Source organism: Procambarus clarkii, chromosome 9 (assembly GCF_040958095.1).
Source record: "Procambarus clarkii isolate CNS0578487 chromosome 9, FALCON_Pclarkii_2.0, whole genome shotgun sequence".
In the NCBI taxonomy this organism is placed as follows: domain Eukaryota; kingdom Metazoa; phylum Arthropoda; class Malacostraca; order Decapoda; family Cambaridae; genus Procambarus; species Procambarus clarkii.
Genome location: NC_091158.1, coordinates 19,853,405 through 19,877,811, shown reverse-complemented (window position 1 = coordinate 19,877,811; position 24,407 = coordinate 19,853,405). Strand labels below are relative to the sequence as shown.

Genomic DNA, 24,407 nt, shown 5'->3' with positions numbered 1-24,407 from the left:
CGAAACGTCGTCGTCCCTTCAACTTCTAGTGTGTGGTCTGGTCAACACTCTGTAACGCTGTTTACTGTAGCGTTGTGTGTGTGACGGGGGCGAGGGAGGTGAGTGACAGTAGCAGCGTGACGCGCCTCACATCACGGTCAAGGTAAGTAACGTTACGTGTCCATCAATCAGTCACACACACGGGCTCACTATATGTCTTCAACTCGCAGTCAAGAGTAAATCAACTTGAGGCAACAAGTAGCGCCATCTTGCCAGCGAGTTTCCTCCCCTGATGTGCTGAATAACACACCTGTGGAGACACTTCTAATTACTTAGGCTATCTAAGAAAGTAATTAATGAAGGTTGTCTCGTCTGGAGGCGGTGCAAGATGTGCAGTTGTGGTAGCTACGGCCAGCACCCGGGGTCATGTGCCCACCTGGACGATGGGCAGCAGGTAATGATACCTGGTTGATACCTGGTTGATACCTGGTTGATACCTGGTTGAGTAGTTCCTGGGCATGGGCAGGGAGGTGGTGCTCCCTGACGTCCTCCGTCCTGTACCCCCTGACTCCCTCTCTGCCTCCCTCACTGCCTCCCTCACTGCCTCCCTCCCTTCTCCCTCCTCTCCCCCTTCCCTGGGGACAAGAACACTTGGCCGTGTTGAAAAGGGGCAGTACAACTCTCCGGCAAGCGTTGCTCTTCACCTGTACACTTGACAGCATCTTGCCACCTTCCTCAGGTACCCATGTGAGCTACCTACCTGCTCTAGGAGCTCAGGGGAGCCATCTACCTGCTCCTAGGAGCTCAGGGGAGCCATCTACCTGCTCCTAGGAGCTCAGGGGAGCCATCTACCTGCTCCTAGGAGCTCAGGGGAGCCACCTACCTGCTCCAGGAGCTCAGATGAGCCACCTACCTGCTCCAGGAGCTCAGGGGAGCCACCTACCTGCCCCAGGAGCTCAGATGAGCCACCTACCTGCTCCAGGAGCTCAGATGAGCCACCTACCTGCTCCAGGAGCTCAGATGAGCCACCTACCTGCTCCAGGAGCTCAGATGAGCCACCTACCTGCTCCAGGAGCTCAGGGGAGCCACCTACCTGCTCCAGGAGCTCAGATGAGCCACCTACCTGCTCCAGGAGCTCAGATGAGCCACCTACCTGCTCCAGGAGCTCAGATGAGCCACCTACCTGCTCCAGGAGCTCAGATGAGCCACCTACCTGCTCCAGGAGCTCAGATGAGCCACCTACCTGCTCCAGGAGCTCAGATGAGCCACCTACCTGCTCCAGGAGCTCAGATGAGCCACCTACCTGCTCCAGGAGCTCAGATGAGCCACCTACCTGCTCCAGGAGCTCAGATGAGCCACCTACCTGCTCCAAGAGCTCAGATGAGCCACCTACCTGCTCCAAGAGCTCAGATGAGCCAACTACCTGCTCCAAGAGCTCAGATGAGCCACCTACCTGCTCCAAGAGCTCAGATGAGCCACCTACCTGCTCCAAGAGCTCAGGGGAGCCACCTACCTGCTCCTGAAGCTCAGAGGAGGTGGCCATAGCACCTTACTGATGCCACGCACGCGTTCCACTAGCATTAAACCACTTATTAAGGTCAACACAGCGAGGAGAGCTTGGCATGAAGACCTGCTCGTTACATCATGTATGTGAGGCACATCAGTGCTCACCAGTTACTGGCCTCACTTATATGCTTATTACCACTCTCCACTTCTGCTTGAGATATGTGAGTCTTGTGTGTGTGTGACTTAGAAGAGCATTTCTTCAAGTATTATTATTGATATAATTATTATTGAATTGTCAATTTTTTTTGTCTTTATCCACTTTCATTGTTGTTATTACTTCTCCTCCTTTTTATTTTCATTCGCCTCCCCTTTCCCCTTCCTTCTTCTTGCTCCTCTTCCCCCCTTGCTTCTCCCCCCTCCTCCTCCCCCTCCCCCTTCTCCCCCCTCTTTCTTCTCCCCCCTCCTCCTCCTCCTTACCCCTCCTTCTCCTCCTTCCCCCTCCTTCCCCCTTCTCCACCTCCTTCCCCCTCCTTCCCCCTCCTCCTCCTCCTTCCCCCTCCTCCTCCTCCTTCCCCCTCCTCCTCCTCCTCACCCCCCCCCCCCTCGCTCACCTGAGCGTGGCATGAGCCTGAGGGCACGTTACTGAGGCGGGTAATGTTGTTGTTACAGGAGGAACAGATGCGGGTCGACCCTGAGGAACCCATGTCCCCCATGTCCCCTATGTCTCAGGGCTCGGACCACGACCACGAGAAACCCACCGTCAGACAGGTGAGTCCCGCGCGCGCGCACGTTCTTCTGTAGGGCTCTGGCTCACTGGTGTCTGGATGCTGTGAGCTCTCGCTCGCTCTCTCTCTCTCTCTCTCTCTCTCTCTCTCTCTCTCTCTCTCTCTCTCTCTCTCTCTCTCTCTCTCTCTCTCTCTCTCTCTCTCTCTCTCTCTAATTGGGTAAAAATCCCCCACATTACTTATCTTTTGTTATGCAAAGTGTAGGCCTTAAAATAATATAATACGAGTTTTATTTTATGCGGAGACCTATATTGTGTTTAATTCTAAGCTACGCCCCCCATGTTATGTAGAAATGAGCCTGAAGACATACATCTATTGAGTTTGTGTCAATATATGAGGACTTGGCGCTGGTGGGCCAAGATTCCTTCTACAGCACCTGTGTATGGCTCTGTGCTCTTGGGTCTGGGCAGCAGGCGGAGGGTTCTTGGGTCTGGGCAGCAGGCGGAGGGTTCTTAGGTCTGGGCAGCAGGCAGAGGGTTCTTAGGTCTGGGCAGCAGGCGGAGGGTTCTTGGGTCTGGGCAGCAGGCGGAGGGTTCTTAGGTCTGGGCAGCAGGCGGAGGGTTCTTGGGTCTGGGCAGCAGGCGGAGGGTTCTTAGGTCTGGGCAGCAGGCGGAGGGTTCTTAGGTCTGGGCAGCAGGCGGAGGGTTCTTAGGTCTGGGCAGCAGGCGGAGGGTTCTTGGGTCTGGGCAGCAGGCGGAGGGTTCTTGGGTCTGGGCAGCAGGCGGAGGGTTCTTGGGTCTGGGCAGCAGGCGGAGGGTTCTTGGGTCTGGGCAGCAGGCGGAGGGTTCTTGGGTCTGGGCAGCAGGCGGAGGGTTCTTGGGTCTGGGCAGCAGGCGGAGGGTTCTTGGGTCTGGGCAGCAGGCGGAGGGTTCTTGGGTCTGGGCAGCAGGCGGAGGGTTCTTGGGTCTGGGCAGCAGGCGGAGGGTTCTTGGGTCTGGGCAGCAGGCGGAGGGTTCTTGGGTCTGGGCAGCAGGCGGAGGGTTCTTGGGTCTGGGCAGCAGGCGGAGGGTTCTCGGTTGGCTGGATTCCTTAATCTTATATTTGTTATCGAAACTTGTTTCATGTTAGAGCCTTATACATATCAGTGAGGGATGCAGGGATCATTGATATCATTGATCTTATACATAGTAAGGCGGGTGGATATCTTTGATCCACCACAACCCGGTACACATGATTGATGGAGGAGTTTCCTGCCCCCCTCCTCCCTCGGGCACACCAGTCTTAGGCTTAGCTCCCTCGCCAGTATCTGTATCTGGTTGATACCTGGTTGATGGGGTTCTGGGAGTTCTTCTACTCCCCAAGCCCCGGCCCGAGGGCAGGCTTGACTTGTGAGAGTTTGGTCCACCAGGCTGTTGCCTGGAGCGGCCCGCAGGCCCACATACCCACCACAGCCCGGTTGGTCCGGCACTCCTTGAAGGAAACAATCTAGTTTCCTCTTGAAGAATGTCCACAGTTGTTCCGGCAATATTTCTGACGCTCGCTGGTAGGACGTTGAACAACCGTGGACCTCTGCTGTGAGGCGTGGCGCCACACGAGTGAGGCGCTGTGGCTCATTGTCTGCGGTCTGCATAGCATCTCTGCTGGTTATTTTTGTGTCAATAGTGAAGCACCACCTGGGTCTGCTGGCTGTGTGTAGTATACGCAGCTCTCTCAGGTGTTGTCCCCCCCCACCCCCCTGGCTCTCTGAGCTTGGGGGGGGGGGGGGCGCCCCACCCTTATTTCTGGCATGTGCTCAAGTTCACTCTTCAAAACAAAAGAAATTGAGTCGTGTTTATTTGTCTTAAAACTTTCTTGTCATTCTCCATGACCTCATTTATTCTTCCTTTACAGCTAATTACCTGATGGTTTTGTTGACAGGGGGTTTTCCTGCTGTGTGTGTACTCACCTAGTTGTGCTGGCAGGGGTTGAGCTTTGTCTCTTTGGTCCCGCCTCTTAACTGTCAATCAACTGGTGTACAGGTTCCTGAGCCTACTGGGCTCTATCATATCTACATTTGAAACTGTGTATGGAGTCAGCCTCCACCACATCACTTCCTAGTGCATTCCATTTATTAACTACTCTGACACTGAAAAATTCTTTCTAATGTGTCTGTAGCTCATTTGGGTACTAAGTTTCCACCTGTGTCCCCTTGTTCGTGTTCCACCCGTGCTTAAGAGTTTAACTTTGTCCACCCTGTCAATTCCGCCTGAGAATTTTGTAGGTGGTTATCATGTCTCCCCTTACTCTTCTGTTTTTCCTGGGATCTTCTCTAACTTTGTCTTGTGTTTAACTAGATATGAACTCCAGGCTGGAGCTGCATATTCCAGGATTGGTCTTACATAAGTGGTATACAGGGTCCTGAACGATTCCTTACACAAGTTTCTAAAGGCAGTTCTTATGTTGGCCAGTCTAGCATATGCCGCTGATGATATCCTTTTGATGTGGGCCTCTGGGGACACACACTGGTGTGTGTGTGTGTGTGTGTGTGTGTGTGTGTGTGTGTGTGTGTGTGTGTGTGTGTGTGTGTGTGTGTGTGTGTGTGTGTGAGGGGAGGTAGTCACCAACCCCCAACTGGCCGGTCCTCCACCTCTCGTCCACACTTAACCCCAGTTATCACCTTAATGGTAAACACCCATTACCACACCAATTTTCTCAGTTAATTGACCGTGTAGGAATGTAATTTAGCTTTCTAATTGAATGCATTGTTGCTTCTACCCCCCCCCCCACCCCCCACCCCTCACTCTCCTGCTCCAACCTCTCCTCCCCCCCCCCCCTGTTCTCCAGTTAGGCACAATACATGAGGTTGTGCACTCTGACGTTGACATCCACGACGGACGCTGCCAGCACACTGTCCCTGGAAGACAGAAGAGTATGGGGAGACATGATCACCACCTACAAAATTCTCAGGGGAGTTGATTGGGGTGGACGAAGATAAACTATTTAGCACGGGTGGAACACGAACAAGGGGGACACAGGTGGAAACCTAGCACCCAAATGAGACATAGAGACATTAGAAAATATATTTTTCAGTGTCAGAGTAGTTAATAGATGGAATGCATTGGGCAGTGATGTGGTGGAGGCTGACTCCATACACAGTTTTAAGTGTAGATATGATAGAGTTCAACAGACTCGGGAACCTGTGCACCAGGGAGAGGCGGGACCCAAGACACAAAGCTCAACACCCCCGCAAGCACACCTAGGTGAGTAGTGTGGCCCGCGCAGGTGCCTCCGTCACCTTGGTAGAGTTACCTAAGGTCGCGCACCAAGTGTGAGGTGTCACTAGGGGGGGGGGGCGCCATTCACAAGGGTGAGTCATGCCACAATTCACTAACACCAGCACTCACTCATCATAACAGTTGCGATCTGCAGTTATGCGCGCGCACAGGACAGGCAGCTGCGCGCGCATAGGACGGAGCAGCTGCGCGCGCAAAGGACGGAACAGCGGTCAGCAGAATAGTGGAGGCAGCTGGCGAGGGTGTGAGTCAGGCAGCGAGTGGCTCTCACAGTTATGTCAGTCGTCAGGTAGTGGTGAGGGGGCGTGGCTCCCCCTCCCCCCACCTGGTGTGGTCTTAGGCCCCCCCCATCACTGACCACTACAACAGTTGGTCTCTCCCTCACACTTGTCACTCTCACTCACGACGTTATTCAGTGTCCAGTGACTCGTTATTACTCCCTCACACCTCCCGTTGTGAGGGACCTCCAGCCCAATATTTATTTTGTCTATTTAGAGAGGAATGACGATGTAAAACAAGGCACAATTGTTTGGAGGATAAGGGAGAGGTGAGAGGAAGAGAGGAGTAGAGAGGGAGAGAGGGAGAGGTAACGCTGACTGAGAGCTCTCACTAACACACACACACACACACACACACACACACACACACACACACACACACACACACACACACACACTGACCTCTCTAGTAGCCACCATCCTCAGCCTAAACGGGACTTGTGTAAAATATCATTACTTCAAGTACCGATTTCTGATGTTAGTACCACCATCTATGCCACCCCTCCTCCTCCTCCTTCCCTAGGACTGGGGAAGGAGGAGGAGACTACTACTTATTTGTAAACCTGTGAGGTATACGCACAGGTGACCTTGGCAGGTGCAGGGAGTACACAGGTAGGCGACCACCCACCACCTTGGCAGGTGGTGGGTGGTCGCTGCTGAAGGAGTCTGTTGATATAAATAGTGTTTAAATATTTAAGCAAAAATAACATTAACTCCTTTTATGATGTTATTCCTTAAGATGGTTTTGGTTGTAGTGTGTTGTTGTCGAGTCCTGGAGGCCCGGTCTCTCCGGTGTGAGTCCTGGGGGGCCCGGTCTCTCCGGTGTGAGTCCTGGGGGCCCGGTCTCTCCGGTGTGAGTCCTGGGGGGGCCCGGTCTCTCCGGTGTGAGTCCTCGGGGGGACGGTCTCTCCGGTGTGAGTCCTGGGGGACCACTCAGGACCCTCCGTGGCAGTTGACCCCTGGCAGGCAAGGTCACAGTGTCAAGCACCCGTGTCAGCTGTGGTGTTGGGGAGAGCCAGCAAGCTGTGATGGCCACCTGCTACACCCCTACCCTCCCCCCTCTCCTCTTACTCAGCGGTGTGTGCCAGCCTCTTTACCCCCTCCCCCCCGCCCCCCCCCCCCACACCTCCCCCTCACAACTCAGAGATCTATCTATCTATATATCTCTATATATATCTATCTCCATATATATCTATCTCTATATATATCTATATCTCTCTATATATCTCTATATATCTCTATATATCTATCTCTATATCTCTCTATATATATATCTATCTATCTCTATATATATCTATCTATATATGTATCTCTCTATCTCTCTCTCTCTCTCTCTCTGGCAAATCTTGTGTTGTGACCTGAGAGGGGTCAGGCAGGTGAGAAGCCTCGCCAGGTGAGGGTGAATGCGTGGCAAGACTTGTGCCTGAGAACCTCAACACAACACACACACGACAATACATGTTCTCTACAAGTTTAAGACTTAAAACATGATAAGTGAGTTTGGGTGAAGGGGAGGAGGGGCCATATGCGCGGTTCGGTACAAAGACGCGCCGGCTTTGATAACCTTAGCAAGCTGGGGAGATAGCGGGGCATGATAGCAGGTGATGCCCGACGATAGCACAGAGGACTACGTGACTTCCTGGTGCCCTCATGGTTACCTCTAGTTTACCTCTAGTTTACCGGTAGCCTTTTTCGCTAGGTCTTCTGGTCTCCAAGTCCAGCATAATTGGTGCCAGGCTTTGTTTGATGATATCTTGTTGCCTTCAGTGATAATACCAACACTGCGCTCTTGATATCGAGAGGGCTGTTGGCGCTCTTGATATCGAGAGGGTGTTGCATGGCGCTCTTGATATCGAGAGGGTGCTGCATGGCGCTCTTGATATCGAGAGGGTGTTGCATGGCGCTCTTGATATCGAGAGGGTGTTGCATGGCGCTCTTGATATCGAGAGGGGTGTTGGTGCTCTTGATATAGTGATGGCTATCATGGTGTGGGTTGTAGTCGCACTCGGACTACTGATACGACCGGGCGGACTACACTGATAATTTTAAGGTTGCACATGAAAGCAACTCTGGACAAGTTGCAAGTAAATACACACCTGCACTCACGCACTTGTGTGTGAGGGCCACCTAGAGTTCATGTACACATTAACCCGTACACGTGTAAACACTTACACTACGTACATGCTCCCTTCATTCACGCACGCACACGCACAAAAACACACACACCCGCAGGAAGCAGTCCGTAGCAGCTGTATAACTCCTAGGCACCTATTTACTGCTAGGTGAACAGGTTCATCAGGGTAAAAGAAACTCTAACCCATTTGTTTCCGCCATCGCCGGAGGTTGATCCCCGGACCCTAGGATTACGAATCCCGAGCGCTGTCCACTGAACTGTCAGGCCCCCACATCCCCCCACACACACACTTACCCATAGTGTTACGTAGAAGTGACCTTGAGGGTATTGTTGTTATCGGCATGAAGGTCAACCTCGACCTGCACTGTGAGTCACAGTGACCATTGTGGCCAGACCAAACGTTGACCTCTCTGGTCAACGTTTATTGCTGCTCGCTGAAGAACGTTCGACAACGTTATCCATTTAGATAACGACACTCTAAGGTTCATGCTTTAATCTCATAATTAACTACCGTCAATTTTTTTTTATGCTTACTACCTACTCCTTAAGGAAGGAAGGGTTATACTTGAGGCTGAGGATCAGGTGGGAACACGAGCGTAGGCCTCTTAGTCAGGAACTCGCAGGAGTTCAGGAAATCTTGGAGAAGGGACAGGCTGATTGTCCGATTGGGCCACGGGAGGATTGGTCTTGATGGCTATATTTAGTTTCCCATGTAGATAGTAAACAGCCTGGTTTCCGTCTCACAGATAATGACCCAGACAGGTAGAGTAGCAGGTGTACATGGTGTGGCCGTGTGGGCCCTGCCACACCTCACGCCACACCTCACCCCTCACATCACAGCCTCACGCCACACCTCACCCCACACATCACAGCCTCACGCCACACCTCACCCCTCACATCACAGCCTCACGCCACACCTCACCCCTCACATCACAGCCTCACACCATACCTCACCCCTCACACCACAGCCTCACACTATGTACTTAACCAAAACATGTCTACATCATAACAATGTTATTGTAATTATGTATTGAAAGACTGGCATTGTGAGACATAAGTGGCACTTGATAAGGCTCTCGAAGCACTTATGGTGTGTGTGTGTGTTGCTTAAGATCTCAAGTGTGAGAACACACTTGTAGTGTTGCTTAAGATCTCAAGTGTGAGAACACACTTGTAGTGTTGCTTAAGATCTCAAGTGTGAGAACACACTTGTAGTGTTGCTTAAGATCTCAAGTGTGAGAACACACTTGTAGTGTTGCTTAAGATCTCAAGTGTGAGAACACACTTGTGCTGTTGCTTAAGATCTCAAGTGTGAGAACACACTTGTAGTGTTGCTTAAGATCTCAAGTGTGAGAACACACACAGCAATATGAAAGTCCAGCCACAGCATTCAACATTTACCTGGCGCAGGAGCGGTGCGTTGTGTGTGGCCTTAGAAGTTCTTGTTGTTTCAGATTTAACTACTCAGAACGAAGTGTCCATGTAGCACGGGCTATGGTGAGCCCGTAAGTGGACTTAGAAGTTGCTGTTGTTATAGATTCAGCTACTCGAAACAAGTTCCAAGTAGCACGGGCTTTGGTGAGCCCGTAACTTACCTGGCACAGGAGCGGGGCAAGTATCACCGGCTATGGTGAGCCCGTAAGTGGACTTAGAAGTGTGAAAGAGTGTATATAGGGGCCAGGCTGGTGAGGTGTTGTGGTCTGGGCGTCTGCTCTCCAGTGATGACTCTGGCAGCTGTGTATAACCTCTGCTTGGTTATCCTCGTACATTTTCATGACATTGGGGCAACATTGTCTAGTGTTGGGCTAACGTGTGTAGTGTACAATACGTCGTGGGCACGTTTACCGTTTGTGCCTAGAGGATCGAGCTGCTAGCTCTTGGACCCCGCCTTTCTAATCCTCGATTCTCTAATGTACTGACGCCTGGCCTATTTTCCTCTGTTATATATGCTACATATTTTTCTGTCTCACACATGCCCCGGATATAGCCCGTATCAGCTGTCTAACTCCCAGGTACCTATTTACTGCTGGGTGAACAGGAACATCAGATGAATGATATTCCTTAGGACCCTTAGGACTACGACCCCAGAGCTCTGTCCAATGACCTGTGTGTAGATGTGTGTGTACGTACGTACTTGTACACATACGTACTCACAAACTAAGATTAGGCTTCAGCTCCTTGTTAAGTCCTTCAAGTACTCTTAAAGGTGATAACCCCTACCCCCCCAACACGCATGTGTCTCAAGGCTGAGATGGGATGACACGTGTTGATACATTCCTGTGGTGCCTGGCGCCCCCTGCTGACGATGCTGCCTCTATCCCCCCCCCCCCACCGAACCCCTGGGGGGAGGGGGGGTTCCAATCCCTGGGGGGGGGGGAATGGGAGGGGGGGTTCCAACCCCTGGGGGGGAGGGAGGGGGGGTTCCGGGGTGTTGCGTCTGGTTGAGGTGTTGCTAGACTCTCAAAATGCAGGCTGCTCCAAGATTAGCTCCTGTATCTAAATTGGGTCCATATGGCGGTACGCGGTGCCCTTGAGGAAGGGGAGAGGGGGGGGCGTGTACCCGGGGGCCCACGTGGACAAACAAATGGTCTGGAATGTGGCTGTTAGAGTTATAATTGCTGCAAGTGCAAGGTGATGATGACAAGTATACTAGATAGAAGTGACTTGACACTGTGTACAGTGTGAGAGGGGAAGTGGAAGGGGGAAGGGGGGGGGCAACACGTTTGGTAGTCAGAGAGAGGAAGGGAAGGGAAGGGAACTATCAGGGGGGGAAAGCGCCAAGTCATTACGACTATATAGCACTTGGAAGGGGTCAGGATAAGGATTTGGGATGGGAAGGGGGGAAGGAATGGTGCCCCAACCACTTGTAGACGGTCGGGGATTGAACGCCGACCTGCCGGAAGCGGGTAGTTTGTTGTGCGCGTCATAGTCGTCCTGTGAGCGGTAGCGCAAAAAAAAGGGGGATTGCAGAGGGCACAAAATGTGGTAATCAGACCTGGGCGGGAGTTTGTTTACAACCGTTCATTACAGTCACTGCGCACTTTATAATTACAGTGAGAGTAGTAGTAACACTTCTCTCACTGCGGCTCTTACAATATGTTATTGTTGGTGGAGATGACATGTATAGACGTGTCCGCTGTGCGAGGCGCACGCGCGCGACAGGTGTATCATTCCCCCCCCCCCGCTCCTACCGTCACGGACCTGTACAAGGAGTCATAGAAATTGTCATCCATACTTCCCTGGATGAGCTTCGGGCTCACACACACCTGGGGGTCCAGGAGTTCGAGTCCTCTAGAGCCCAGGTGAATAGAATACAAGGAGTCATTTACAGAGCTCCATATCATTATAAACCTTCTTGAGGTTATCTTGAGATGATTTCGGGGCTTTAGTTTCCCCGCGGCCCGGTCCTCGACCAGGCCTCCACCCCCCAGGAAGCAGCCCGTGACAGCTGACTAACACCCAGGTACCTATTTTACTGCTAGGTAACAGGGGCATAGGGTGAAAGAAACTCTGCTCATTGTTTCTCGCCGGCACCCGGGATGGAACCCAGGACCACAGGATCACAAGTCCAGCGTGCTGTCCACTCGGCCGACCGGCTCCCTCCGGCTCCTCCCCGACCTAACCTAACCATGACACAAATCTAACTTAATAATTAACACTGTAACATAATGGAGAGAAATGCCTGAAACACACCACTCAGACCCCCATAATAACCGATGCAGATAACAAGAATAACAGCGTAGCTGAACACTTATATAGGAAATGAAAGTTAAACGTTTATACGTTGTACTCTAAGACACACACACACACACATCCCCAGGAAGCAGCCCGTAGCAGCTGTCTAACTCCCAGGTACCTATTTACTGCTAGGTGAACAGGTGCATTAGGGAGAAAGAAACTTTGTTTATTTGTTTCCGCCTCCACCAAGCATCAAACCCTTCGACCCCTAAGCCACTCAGCCGCGAGGCTCCACTCCTCGTGGTGTGTGTGTGTGTGTGTGTGTGTGTGTGTGTGTGTGTGTGTGTGTGTGTGTGTGTGTGTGTGTGTGTGTGTGTGTGTGTGTGTGTGTGTGTGTTTATATATATAAACACACATATATTATATATATATAATAAAATATAAAGTTACAGTCCATTGCAATCTAATGCATTATTCACTTAGATCGTAAACAATTTTAACTGGGCCCCGGCATCGTAATTTTTCAAGGACCAAAGATAATTTCGCATAAAAAGCTGGAGCAAGAAAATGCGGGGTTAAGACAAGGTAGATAAGAACAGGCGGGCCCGGGGGGACGTGAGTCACTTAACTGATAACGGCCGTCAGCTGCCCCCCCCCCTCCCCCGGGGCCCCTGTGACGTCACGTGCGCGCCACATTCATACTTAAAGGGCAGGCTTGACGGGTGATTTGTTGAGTAGTTCTTGTATTATGCCTTATTACTCATCCTGTGAGTGTGATGGTAGACTCTTACCCATCCTGTCAGCTGTAGTGCGCCATGTACTTATCTTGTGAGGGGTAGTGGAGCCCCATACCTATTCTGTGAGTGGTGGTGGACCCTTATACCAGTGCTGTGAGTGGTGGTGGACCCTTATACCAGTCCTGTGAGTGGTGGTGGACCCTTATACCAGTGCTGTGAGTGGTGGTGGACCCTTATACCAGTGCTGTGAGTGGTGGTGGACCCTTATACCAGTCCTGTGAGTGGTGGTGGACCCTTATACCAGTCCTGTGAGTGGTGGTGGACCCTTATACCAGTCCTGTGAGTGGTGGTGGACCCTTATACCAGTGCTGTGAGTGGTGGTGGACCCTTATACCAGTCCTGTGAGTGGTGGTGGACCCTTATACCAGTCCTGTGAGTGATAGTGGAGCCCCCACCTATCCTCTGAGTGGTGGTGGACCCTTATACCATTCTTGTGAGTGGTAGTGGACCCCCCACCTATCCTGTGAATGGTGGTGGACCCCCCACCTATCCTGTGAATGGTGGTGGACCCCCCACCTATCCTGTGAATGGTGGTGGACCCCATACCCATCCTGTAAGCGATAGTGGACCCAATACCCATCCTGTAAGCGATAGTGGACCCAATACCCATCCTGTAAGCGATAGTGGACCCAATACCCATCCTGTAAGCGATAGTGGACCCAATACCCATCCTGTAAGCGATAGTGGACCCAATACCCATCCTGTAAGCGATAGTGGACCCAATACCCATCCTGTAAGCGATAGTGGACCCAATACCCATCCTGTAAGCGATAGTGGACCCAATACCCATCCTGTAAGCGATAGTGGACCCTGTAATAATTTATTTTGTGTTTAGCCAGATGGCTTCCTAGTTTTTATTTTATTTTATTCACGTGGCTTGTAATCTGTTTGACCTTTCATAATCTTTCAAATAATTTGTTTTACACAGTCTTGATATTTGAGTCGTTTTCCTCGTCTTGTTTTCTATTTATTAAAGTAGCGTTGTTTTTATATTTTCGCGCCAAATATATATATATTTTATTATTATTAAGTGAGAATTATTAAGGATTATTAAGTGAGAATGGTGTGTGTGTGTGTGTGTGTGTGTGTGTGTGTGTGTGTGTGTGTGTGTGTGTGTGTGTGTGTGTGTGTGTGTGTGTGTGTGTGTGTGTGTGTGTGTGTACTCACCTATTTGTGCTTGCGGGGGTTGAGCTTTGGCTCTTTGGTCCCTCTTTGTTTGGTCCCGCTTTGGCTCTTTGTGTGTGTGTGTGTGTGTGTGTGTGTGTGTGTGTGTGTGTGTGTGTGTGTGTGTGTGTGTGTGTGTGTGTGTGTGTGTGTGTGTGTGTGTGTGTGTACTCACCTATTTGTGCTTGCGGGGGTTGAGCTTTGGCTCTTTGGTCCCTCTTTGTTTGGTCCCGCTTTGGCTCTTTGTGTGTGTGTGTGTGTGTGTGTGTGTGTGTGTGTGTGTGTGTGTGTACTTAGTTCTTCCTGCTTCATCTCATTGCTTTACCTAAACACTACAGTTCCGCTATATTTACTTTGAATGTCTCGTATACTTTTGAAGTTGTGGAATAAATTTGCCTCGACAGTACACCTGTACTGTACATGAAGACGTACACAGGATGTGAGAGAGAGAGAGAGAGAGAGAGAGAGAGAGAGAGAGAGAGAGAGAGAGAGAGAGAGAGAGAGAGAGAGAGAGAGAGCCAGCCAGCCTTGTGGATAACAGGTGTAGAACGTCCCAGTGGACTATTTTCACCTCTTCTGCGTAGGGCGATTCCCAGAACCCCGTCCCTCCCTCCCTCCCTCCCTCTATCCCCCTTCCCCTTCCTTTCCTCTTCTATCTTTTTATCCTCCTTCCGCCTCTCTCTCTCTTTTATTCCTGCTTTTCCTCTATACTCGCCCTACACTCGGCTCTCATCCCCCCATCGTTGCCACCCTGGTGATGACGGCCGGACTCACCTGTAGCGTCTTCTCAGTTGTTGTGCGACGGTTGTGTTGTGGTGAAGTATTGCTGCTGTGGTGGTGGTGGTTGACGAGGCCAGGCACGCCCCGGGTCTCTCTCCCCTCCGTCGGGTTACTTCACGTTCATGGTAAACATTCTGCACGCACGTGCGCCGCGCACACACTCACAAGACGTACCCAATTGAGTACGTACCCAATGTTCAGTGTCAGAGTATCTAACAGATGGAATGTATTAGGCAGTGATGTGGTGGAGGCTGATTCCATACACAGATTCAAGTGTAGATATGATAGACCCCAGTAGCCTCAGGAATCTGTACACCAGTTGATTGATAATATACAGACGGGACCAAAGAACCAGAGCTCAACCCCCCTCCGCAAGCACAACTAGGTGAGTAGACACACACACACAGGATAAATACAAGAAAGACCGCGAGAAAATACAATGATGACCAGAACGAGAAAATAATCCAATGAACGGCCACTAGAGTTTAACAGAAGGAAGTGCAAGGTACTGAATTGGAGAATCAACCTGAGGACCTGAGGACAGGACCCGAGTAATCACTGCCTCAGGGAAACTTGTGTCCGGAGCCCACACAAGAGTACTCTCTCAGTACTCCCTTCCTCCTGTTTTGGGAGTACTTACAGCGAGGATGAGGACCATGGTACATGTACAAATCCACAAGGGCCGTGACGTGGATTTGTTCATTTGATGTATCACGTGAGTGTGATTTCTGTGCGTAATGTATCACGTTATCACGTGAGTGTGATTTCTGTGCGTAATGTATCACGTTATCACGTGAGTGTGATTTCTGTGCGTAATGTATCACGTTATCACGTGAGTGTGATTTCTGTGTGTACACATAGTACATATACTGATGTACAGCGCAGTTACAAAGTGGAAATCGGTACTATTGAATTTGGACAAACCGGAAAACTAATTTTTTACTAATGTTGCAAAGACAAATTAACTAACCTAACCTTCCTAGGCCTAATATACTACATATGTGTGCTATACTAGCTTTACATCACAGTAACATTGTAGTTATGTTGTGTTTGCTGGATGCTTATGTGTGGGGTTCTGAGAAACCCACTCGCACAGAGTGGGAGGGAGAGACCCGGGGACTGCCGGGTACACCATCTAAATCAGGAATATGCAGCCCCATCTAGGACTCCTTGTTAAACTCTAAAACTAAGCTGGAGAAAATATATATGAGATATGCCATGCATCAGACTACTTCCTAGAGCTGAGAGGTATGAGCTACAAGGAAAGACTAAAGTAATTAAAGGAAAGTCACTGGAATGAAAAAAAAAAGTCAAGGGGGACACGATCACTACGTACAAAATTATCTGGAGAATAGCCAAAACAGAGTATTTAGCACGGATAGTACCCCCAATAAGGGGTCACAGATGGAATCTGAGAACCCAAATGAGTCAGAGAGATCGCAAAGACTTTCTTCAGTACTCACCTAATTGTGCTTGCGAGGGTTGAGCTTTGGCTCTTTGGTCCCGCCTCTCAACTGTCAATCAACTCACAGTGTGAGTGAACAAATGCAGGAAGATGCGTGGTGGTGAAGGCTGACTCCACACACAGTTACAAATGCAGATGTGACATAACCCAAGACGAGTGTACTGTGAACACCAGTCTACTGAAGGATGGGAAGCGGGACCACAGAGTTGAAGCTTAAACACCTCAAGCACCATTAGGTGAGTACACAGTGTTGACTGTACATAAGGTGTGACAAGGTAGAGGTCTCTGCCTTGAGGTCACTGTTAGGTAAGCACACGTGCACGCTGCCCCTATTGTCACAGATAATAAGTCGTGTTATCACTGGTTGTTAAGTGTCTTATCTCGGTGACTTGTTCACATCTTGTTGCTGGGAGTGTGTACTCACCTAGTTGTGCTTCCGGGGGTTGAGCTTCGGCTCTTTGGTCCCACCTCTTAACCGTCAATTTAGTGATGTACAGATTCTTGAGCTTCTCCGATTGGTCTTACGTATGTGGTATACAAGGTTCTGAAGGATTCCTTTCACATGTTTCTGAAGGCAGTCCTAATGTTATCCAGCCTTGCATACGCCGCTGATGTTATTCTTTTGATGTGGGCTTCAGCAGACAGATTTGGCGTCATATCAACTGCTAGATCTTTCTCACTGTCCGTTTCACGAAGGACTTCCTCTCCCATTCGGTATCCAGTGTCTGGCCCATTTCCTCCGCCTAGTTTCATTATCTTACATTTACTTGGGTTGAACTTTAGTAGCCATTTGTTGGACTATTCCTTCAGTTTGTCTAGTTCATTTTGTAGCCTCATACTATCTTCCTCTGACTTAATCCTCATAATTTTTGCATTATCAACAAACACTGAGAGGAACGAGTCAATTCCCTCCGAGAGATCATTTACATGTATCAGAAACAGTATAGGTCCAAGGACTGATCCCTGTGGGACTCCACTGGTGACACCTCGCCCCTCTCTGAGATCTCACCCCTCACAGTGGCTCGCTGTCTTCTGTTGCTTAGGTACTCCCTTGTCCAGTGGAGTACCTTCCCTTTCACTCCCGCCTGCATCTCCAACTGCACTAGTCTCTTATGTGGTACTGTGTCAAAGGCTTTCTGGTAATCTAAAAATGTGCAGTCTGCCCAGTCCTCTCTTTCTTGCCTCATTTTTGTTGCCAGGTCGTAGAATTCAAATAATCCTGTGAGGCATGATTTGCCATCCCTGAACCCATGCTGGTGTTGTGTTACAAAGTTCTATCGCTTCAGATGTTCCAATAGATTTTTCGCACAATCTTCACCATCAACTTGCATGGTATGCACGTTAGGGACACTGGCCTGTAGTTCAGTGCCTCCTGTCTATCCTCACCACCACCACCATAACCACAACTACCACCACCACCACCACCGTGTTAGGTAAGCACTCCCCCCAACCTGCCCGTCCCCAACACCCCCTTCACCACCATGTTAGGTAAGCACCCCCCTCCCCCCACGCCCATCACCGCCCCCCCCCCCCTCGTGACCTTGACTCTCAACACAAGGCGAGGCACCAACAGGTGTTCTCTACTCTCAGAATAAACACTTTTTCCACTGCCATATTAGCGCCCTCTACCTCCCCCTCCCTCTACCACCCCCCCCCCCCCTCCCTCTGCAGGAATATACACATGTCAAAACTGATTTATGTCACAACCCCTGGAGGGTTGCCACAGGCATCCCCCCCCTGGAGGGTTGCCACAGGCATCCCCCCCTGGAGGGTTGCCACAGGCATCCCCCCCCCCTGGAGGGTTGCCACAGGCATCCCCCCCTGGAGGGTTGCCACAGGCATCCCCCCCTGGAGGGTTGCCACAGGCATCCCTCCCTGGAGGGTTGCCACAGGCATCCCTCCCTGGAGGGTTGCCACAGCCCCCCCCCTGGAGGGTTGCCACAACCCCCCCTCGCCATCCATAACAGACCACATCTAAATATATAAAACCTTCCAGACCGTCAGTGGATCAACTCCCGCCTCTCTCAACCCCACCAAGGAAAATTCTCACATTTACACCACACTAGATGAGTTACCCGGCGGGGGCCGGGTCTCTCTCATCCCTCGGGGCTAAACACGCAGTATCGTTCCTGACACATTACCGGAGTGCTGCGTGCATACTTCCTCCTCTCTCTCTTGTTCTCATTCCGCTTAACAGTGAAGGTCGGCCGCAACACCTGTCTTCCAAGAGACGAGTTTCTGCACCTGTAGCGTTCCCCCCCTCCCCCCCCCCCGCACCCTCCCCTCAGTATTTCCCCTCCCTCAGTGCCCCTTCCCTCCTCTCCCCTCCCTCACACCCCTACTCCATATACTCGGGATCTAACGACACTAGAAAAAAGTAAGGATATATGATGAAGACATACAAAATACTTGGGGAATTGACTGTAAATTTGGCGTTAGAGTAACTAGTAAATGGAAGGGTTCGGGCCGAGCAAGGTGTAGAAGCAACATATGAGATGTGAGCCGAGAGACAGTATGTGAGAGATTAAGCCCGATCTTGCATCAACAGGATAGCTCAATACACACACACACACACACACACACACACACACACACACACACACACACACACACACACACACACACACACACACACACACACACACACACACACAGATCAACCAAAAAGTCAGAGCTCAACCCCCGCAAGCACAATTAGGTGAGTACACAGGACCCGAGCTGAGAGGTATGAGCTACGAGGAGAGACTACGGGAATTAAACCTCACGTCACTGGAAGACAGAAGAGTTAGGGGGGGCATGATCACCACATTCAGGATTCTCTAAGAAATTTATATGGTAAATAAAAGACAGGCTATTTAACACAAGGGGCACACGCACAAGGGGACACAGGTGGAAACTGAGTGCCCAAATGAGCCACAGAGATATTAGAAAGAACTTAAGAACTTTTTTAGTGTCAGAGTGGTTGACAAATGGAATGCATTAGGCAGTGATGTGGTGGAGGCTGACTCCATACACAGTTTCAAGTGTAGATATGATAGAGCCCAGTAGGCTCAGGAACCTGTACATCTGTTGATTGACGGTTGAGAGGCGGGACCAAAGAGCCAGAGCTCAACCCCCGCAAGCACAACTAGGTGAGTACACACTCACACAGTGTGCTGTACTGTTACCTCTCACCGCATGCACTTCCTGTCTCCTTTCCCACGCCTCCACCCCCCCCCCCTCCCATTATCTTCCTCCTCCCCCCCCCCTCCCATTATCTTCCTTCTCCCGAACTCTCTTTTTTTTTTTACTTCCTGCCTATTTCCTCCTTTTTTTATTCCTCCTTCCTACCCCTTACCCGTGACGTCAGATGTTTGTGGGGATGCTGGGGTGGGCGCGGGGGGGGGGGGGGGAGGGGGGTGAATATACACTCACGCCATGACTCTACTCCCCCACCTCACCCCCAACTTCACCCACCAAGGTCGTCCAGAGTCCTGCGGAGTCTGGACACCCCGACCCCGCTGGCAAGGTTACCCCCCCCCCCACACACCCCCATAGTGTCAACACACCTCACTCACCTGAGCCACTCACCTGAGCCACTCACCTGAGCCACTCACCTGAGCCACTCACCTGAGCCACTCACCTGAGCCACTCACCTGAGCCACTCACCTGAACCACTCACCTGAACCACTCACCTGAGCCACTCACCTGAGCCACTCACCTGAGCCACTCACCTACTTACTCTCACTGGCAACACCCAGCTAGAAGGTGATTGTTGACCAGACCACACACTAGAAGGTGAAGGGACGACGACGTTTCGGTCCGTCCTCTACCATTCTCAAGTCGATTGTCGATCAAGTCAAGTCATTCACAATCGACTTGAGAATGGTCCAGGACGGACCGAAACGTCGTCGTCCCTTCACCTTCTAGTGTGTTGTCTGGTCAACTTACTTTAGCCACGTTATTGTGACTCATCGCCTGCATAGTAGGTGATTGTAGGTGGGGTGTAGTTATTGACGGCAGGGAAGGTGTACGGTACTCTGTCACTTGAGCTTGGCGGGAGTTGTGCTTCATCTCTTCAGTCCCGCCTTTAGATCGCCAGTCACCTGGTGTACAGGTTCCTAGGCCTGTTAGGCTTAATTATATCTACATTTGGAACTGTGTATGGAGTCTGCCTCCATCACATCACTGCCTAGTGCATTCTACTTGTTAACTACTCGTGACACTGAAAAAATGTAATCTTTCGGATGTCTGTGTGGCTCATTTGGGTACTCTTGTTTCCACCTGTATCCCCTTGTTCGTGTTCCACCGGTGCTAAATAGAATGTCTTAAACTACCCTATCAGTTCCTGAGAATTGTTTAGGTGGTAATCATGTTTACCTTAACTTTTTTGTCTTTCAGTGACGTGAGGTTTAATTCTAGTAGCCTTTCCTCGGAACTCATTCCTCCCAGCTCTGAGACTAGTCTGGTGGCATACCTCTGAATCTTCTCTAACTTTGTCGTGTGTTTAATTAGGTACGGACTCCAGGCTGGAGCTGCATACTCCAGGACTGGTCTGACATATATGATATACAAGCACCTGAATGAATACTTACACAAATTTCTAAAGGCAGTTCTTACAAGCTGCTGAAGATATCCTTTTGATGCGAGTTTCATGGAACTAGTTCGGTGTGATATCAACCATATCTCTTTCTACCCGATTCTTGAAGGATTTCATCTACCGATTAGCACCTAATCCCTATACTTATTTTCATTACACATAAGTTAAACTCTAGTAGCCATTTGTTGGACCATTCCTTCAATTTGACCAGATCGTCTTGTAGTCTCTTTCTATCCTCATAATTTTAACATCATCAGCAAACATTGAGAGGAAGAACTCGAGGCTGCAGGATCCAGTAAGTTCAGTAGAACTTCGGTTTCAGCTCCTTTTACCATGTCGTACCTCAGTCCATTAAGGCAGCGTCTGGGATGCTCTCGGACGCAGGTTCGAATCCTCGTCACGGCCCTTGTGGATTTGTTCATTGAGAGGAAGGAGTCTATACCCTCTGGCAGGTCGTTTACGTGTACAGTATAGATTCCTTGTGGGACTCTGCTATGATAAGGGTACTTACTGTGACAACGGCTTTCTGACAGTCCAGGAAAAATGCAGTCTGTACACATTTCTTTTTCTTGCCAAATTTGTGTCGCCTGGTCATAGAATTGTATTAAACCTGTGAGGCATGATGTGGCATCTCTGAACTCGTGTTGGTAATGTGTTACAAAGTCCCTTTTCTCCAAATGTGCTACAAGCTTTATTCTCATGATCTCCATCACCTTTCATGATATAAAATTTAGGGACACCGACCTGTAGTGCATTGTTTCCTGCCTTTCACCCTTTTTATATATTTGGACTACATTAGCTATCTTCCAACTTTCTGGTAGGTCTCCTGTTTCCAGTTACTTGTTATTTATGCCACCATAGAGTGTGGCAGGCATACTTCTGCTGCTCTTTTCAATAACCATAATGAGATTCTGTCAAGTCCAACATCCTTTGCCACGTCCAGCTCTAGCAGATGCCTCTTGACCTCGGTTCAGGGACTGCTCCTTGCTCTATTGTGAAGACCTCCTGAAATTTGTTGAATTTTCACATACCTCTATCATTTTCTGTGTAGCGGTCCATCCCTTTTCTCAGTTTCATCACTTGTTCTTTCACTGTTATTTTCCTTCTGATGTGGTTGTGTCCCTCTCGTAACTTCTATTTTCTCTGTTATTTCTGTAATTTCTTTATAGCCTTGTACTTAATTGGCTTACTTCCTTACATACCTGGTTAAACCAATGATTCCTCTCACTTGTCTCCTTCTGGGCCGGGATAAACTTGTCTTCTGCTTCCTGACGCTTCTGGGTGATGGAGTCCATCATATCTTGCACAGACTTTGTGTATTTACTATTTGTGCCGGCAACATCGAGGTGTGTGTGCGCGCGCGCGTGCATGCGTCCACAGTGACTTTGGAGTATTGTGGTGTCCTTGCAAAGGTCTTGAGGGTGTTGCACTGTCTTGCTCATGAGATGATGCAAGTGCTCCCCAACCTCGGCACTCTCTCTGGCTGGCACACGCGCCCACACACACACACACACACACACACACACACACACACACACACACACACACACACACACACACACACACACACACACACACACACACACACGGCGATGTTTGCAGACGATGCAAAACTAATGAGAAGTTGTGTGACAAATGAGGATTGTAAGATTCTCCAAGATGCCTTAACAAGTTGCAGAGTTGATATCGAGAAATGGCTGCTGGAGTTGAACACCAGCAAGTGTAAGGTGACAGAAATGAGAACAGGAGCCAGGAAGCTGAAAGGTCAGTACATGATGAAGGGAAACTACCTCCCTGTAACAAGAGAAAACACCTGGGAGTGGACATAACCTTGAGGCTACCTTGAGGTGCTTCCGGGGCTTAGTGTCCCCGCGGCCCGGTCGTCGACCAGGCCTCCTGGTTGCTGGACTGATCAACCAGGCTGTTAGACGCGGCTGCTCGCAGCCTGACGTATGAGTCACAGCCTGGTTGATCAGGTATCCTAAACACCAACCATAACTATAACACAATCCATAACACCAACACTAACTCCAGAGGTTCATATAACTAGAATAACATCCGCTAGAAAATGTTCTAGAAAGTAGGAACATCCTTCAGGAACCCAAATAAGGAGGTTTAAGGTCACTGTATACCGCCTATGTAAGGCCAGGTTTAGAGTATGACGCCCTATCGTGGAGCCATGTCTTAAAACATACAGAAGGAAGCTTGAAAAAGTCCATAAATTTACAATGAGACATGTCCCAAAATTGGGAGGGATTATTATTATTAACATCTTTATTGACAAAATTAATTACAATTTTGCCTAATCTGAGGATTTTGATAGTCTTATTAAATTGAGGATAATGCTGGTATTCACTGTCACGCAGGACAGAGGGTCATACATAAGACACAAGGTCTAAACTGTAGGCTGGAGCACATATTGGGAGGGATGAGGCGTTTAGAGACTGAAGGAACTAAACCTGACGATGCTAGAAAGGAGAGGGGGGGGGGAGGGGGGGAGGACATTATTCAGATATATAAAATACTTGGAGGGGATTGACTTTGTGGGAAAAGAGTAAATGTTCAAATTTAATACCAATAGAACACGAGGTCACGGATGGAAGCTTGAGAGACTGATCAACCCTACAGATGTTAGGAAGTTTTAGCATAAAAGTAGTTGGAAAATTGAATGAACTTAAGGAGCAGGTTATAGAGGCAAACTCCATTCATAACTTTAAGAGAAGATATGATAGAGAACTAAGTCAGAGAGTTATTGCATTAGTCAACAGGTGGCTAGGAAAGCGGGGGATCCAAGAGCTAGAGCTCAATCCTGCGTGCGCACACTACACCTGAACTACTGATCGATGTCAACTAACAAGCTTCCCATGTAAGTTAGTAGAGAGTAAGTTACAAGAATGAGAGAGTAAGTGTACAAGAATGTAACAACTCTTGTATATATCTTAAAAAAAAAAAAAAGTTGACAAACTTACTGACATTCTAAAACAAGATAACAGAATCAAACAAGAGAGAGAGACATGTTGCACATTCCTGGAGTGCCAGGAAGCATTTGATACAGTACTACACTAGAGACTCTTACTCAGTGTAGTGAAGCAGGCTGGTGCATGAGGGCGAAGTGTTCAAGTGGGTGCCGGAGTACCTCTCCACAAGGAGACCAAGGGGGGGTTACACTGAAGGCGGAGATATCAGAGGAGCGAGGTAACGAGTGGAGTACCACAAGGGTCGCTGCTGTTTTTGTATGACAAAGATCGACTTCTCATATCAGTGTCTACTGATATGGAACAAATTAAGACGGATACCTTGCGAAGGAATCTGGACTGTAACCCAGTCGCACACAGATTATGTGGGCAGGAACAGGCGCAAGAAGACCCCCAAACAGCAGTATAGAATGAAAGGGGAGGGGGGGGGGGGGACAAAATCCTGCATCGGAAAAGGAGGAAAGACCAGGGAAATGACATAACCCTAAATCTAAAGCCAGCGACATACATTGTCAGAATAACGTCGACCACACATACCAAACTAGCCAACGTTTGTGTAGCCTAAGAATTTTGGACAAAAAGCGTTCTGGGGCTTATCAACACCCTTGAGTAAGCAGCCCCAGCATGCAGCCCTTAACTGAATAAAGCCCAAAAACTGAACTAGAAATATTGACCAAACTACACACTAGAAAGTGATGGCAGGACGACGTTTCAGTCCGTCCTCGACCATTCTCAAGTCGATCTGGTCTCCTCTAATGTCCTCCACAATCGACTTGAGAATGGTCCGGGACGGACCGAAACGTCGTCGTGCCATCACTTTCTAGTGTGGTTTGGTCAACATATTTCAGCCACGTTATTGTGACTCCTCATCTGCATATGAACTAGAAATGGTCCAGATAATCAACACGGGCCGTTCCTGAGCTGGAACGTTATGAGGAAAGACTGAGGGAACTGGACCTCACCACATTAGAGGAGACCAGGAATAAGGTGGACATAACGACATATATAACATTCTCAAGTGGACTGACTAGGTAGGAAAAGAAACACCACTGAAAATACATGATATTTTCCTCCC

At 49.6% G+C, this 24,407-nt stretch overlaps 1 protein-coding gene across 4 annotated transcripts in view; it reads left to right on the top strand.

Moving 5' to 3' along the window:
- LOC123766144 (nuclear hormone receptor FTZ-F1 beta) overlaps positions 1-24,407 on the top strand; it is a 294,638-nt gene that overhangs the window by 229,777 nt on the left and 40,454 nt on the right. For all 4 annotated transcript variants that reach the window (XM_069321246.1, XM_045755037.2, XM_069321245.1 and 1 more), the window contains exon 5: positions 2,155-2,253. In XM_069321246.1, the coding sequence (XP_069177347.1) occupies positions 2,155-2,253 (99 nt within the window). The remainder of the gene's footprint in view (positions 1-2,154; positions 2,254-24,407) is intronic.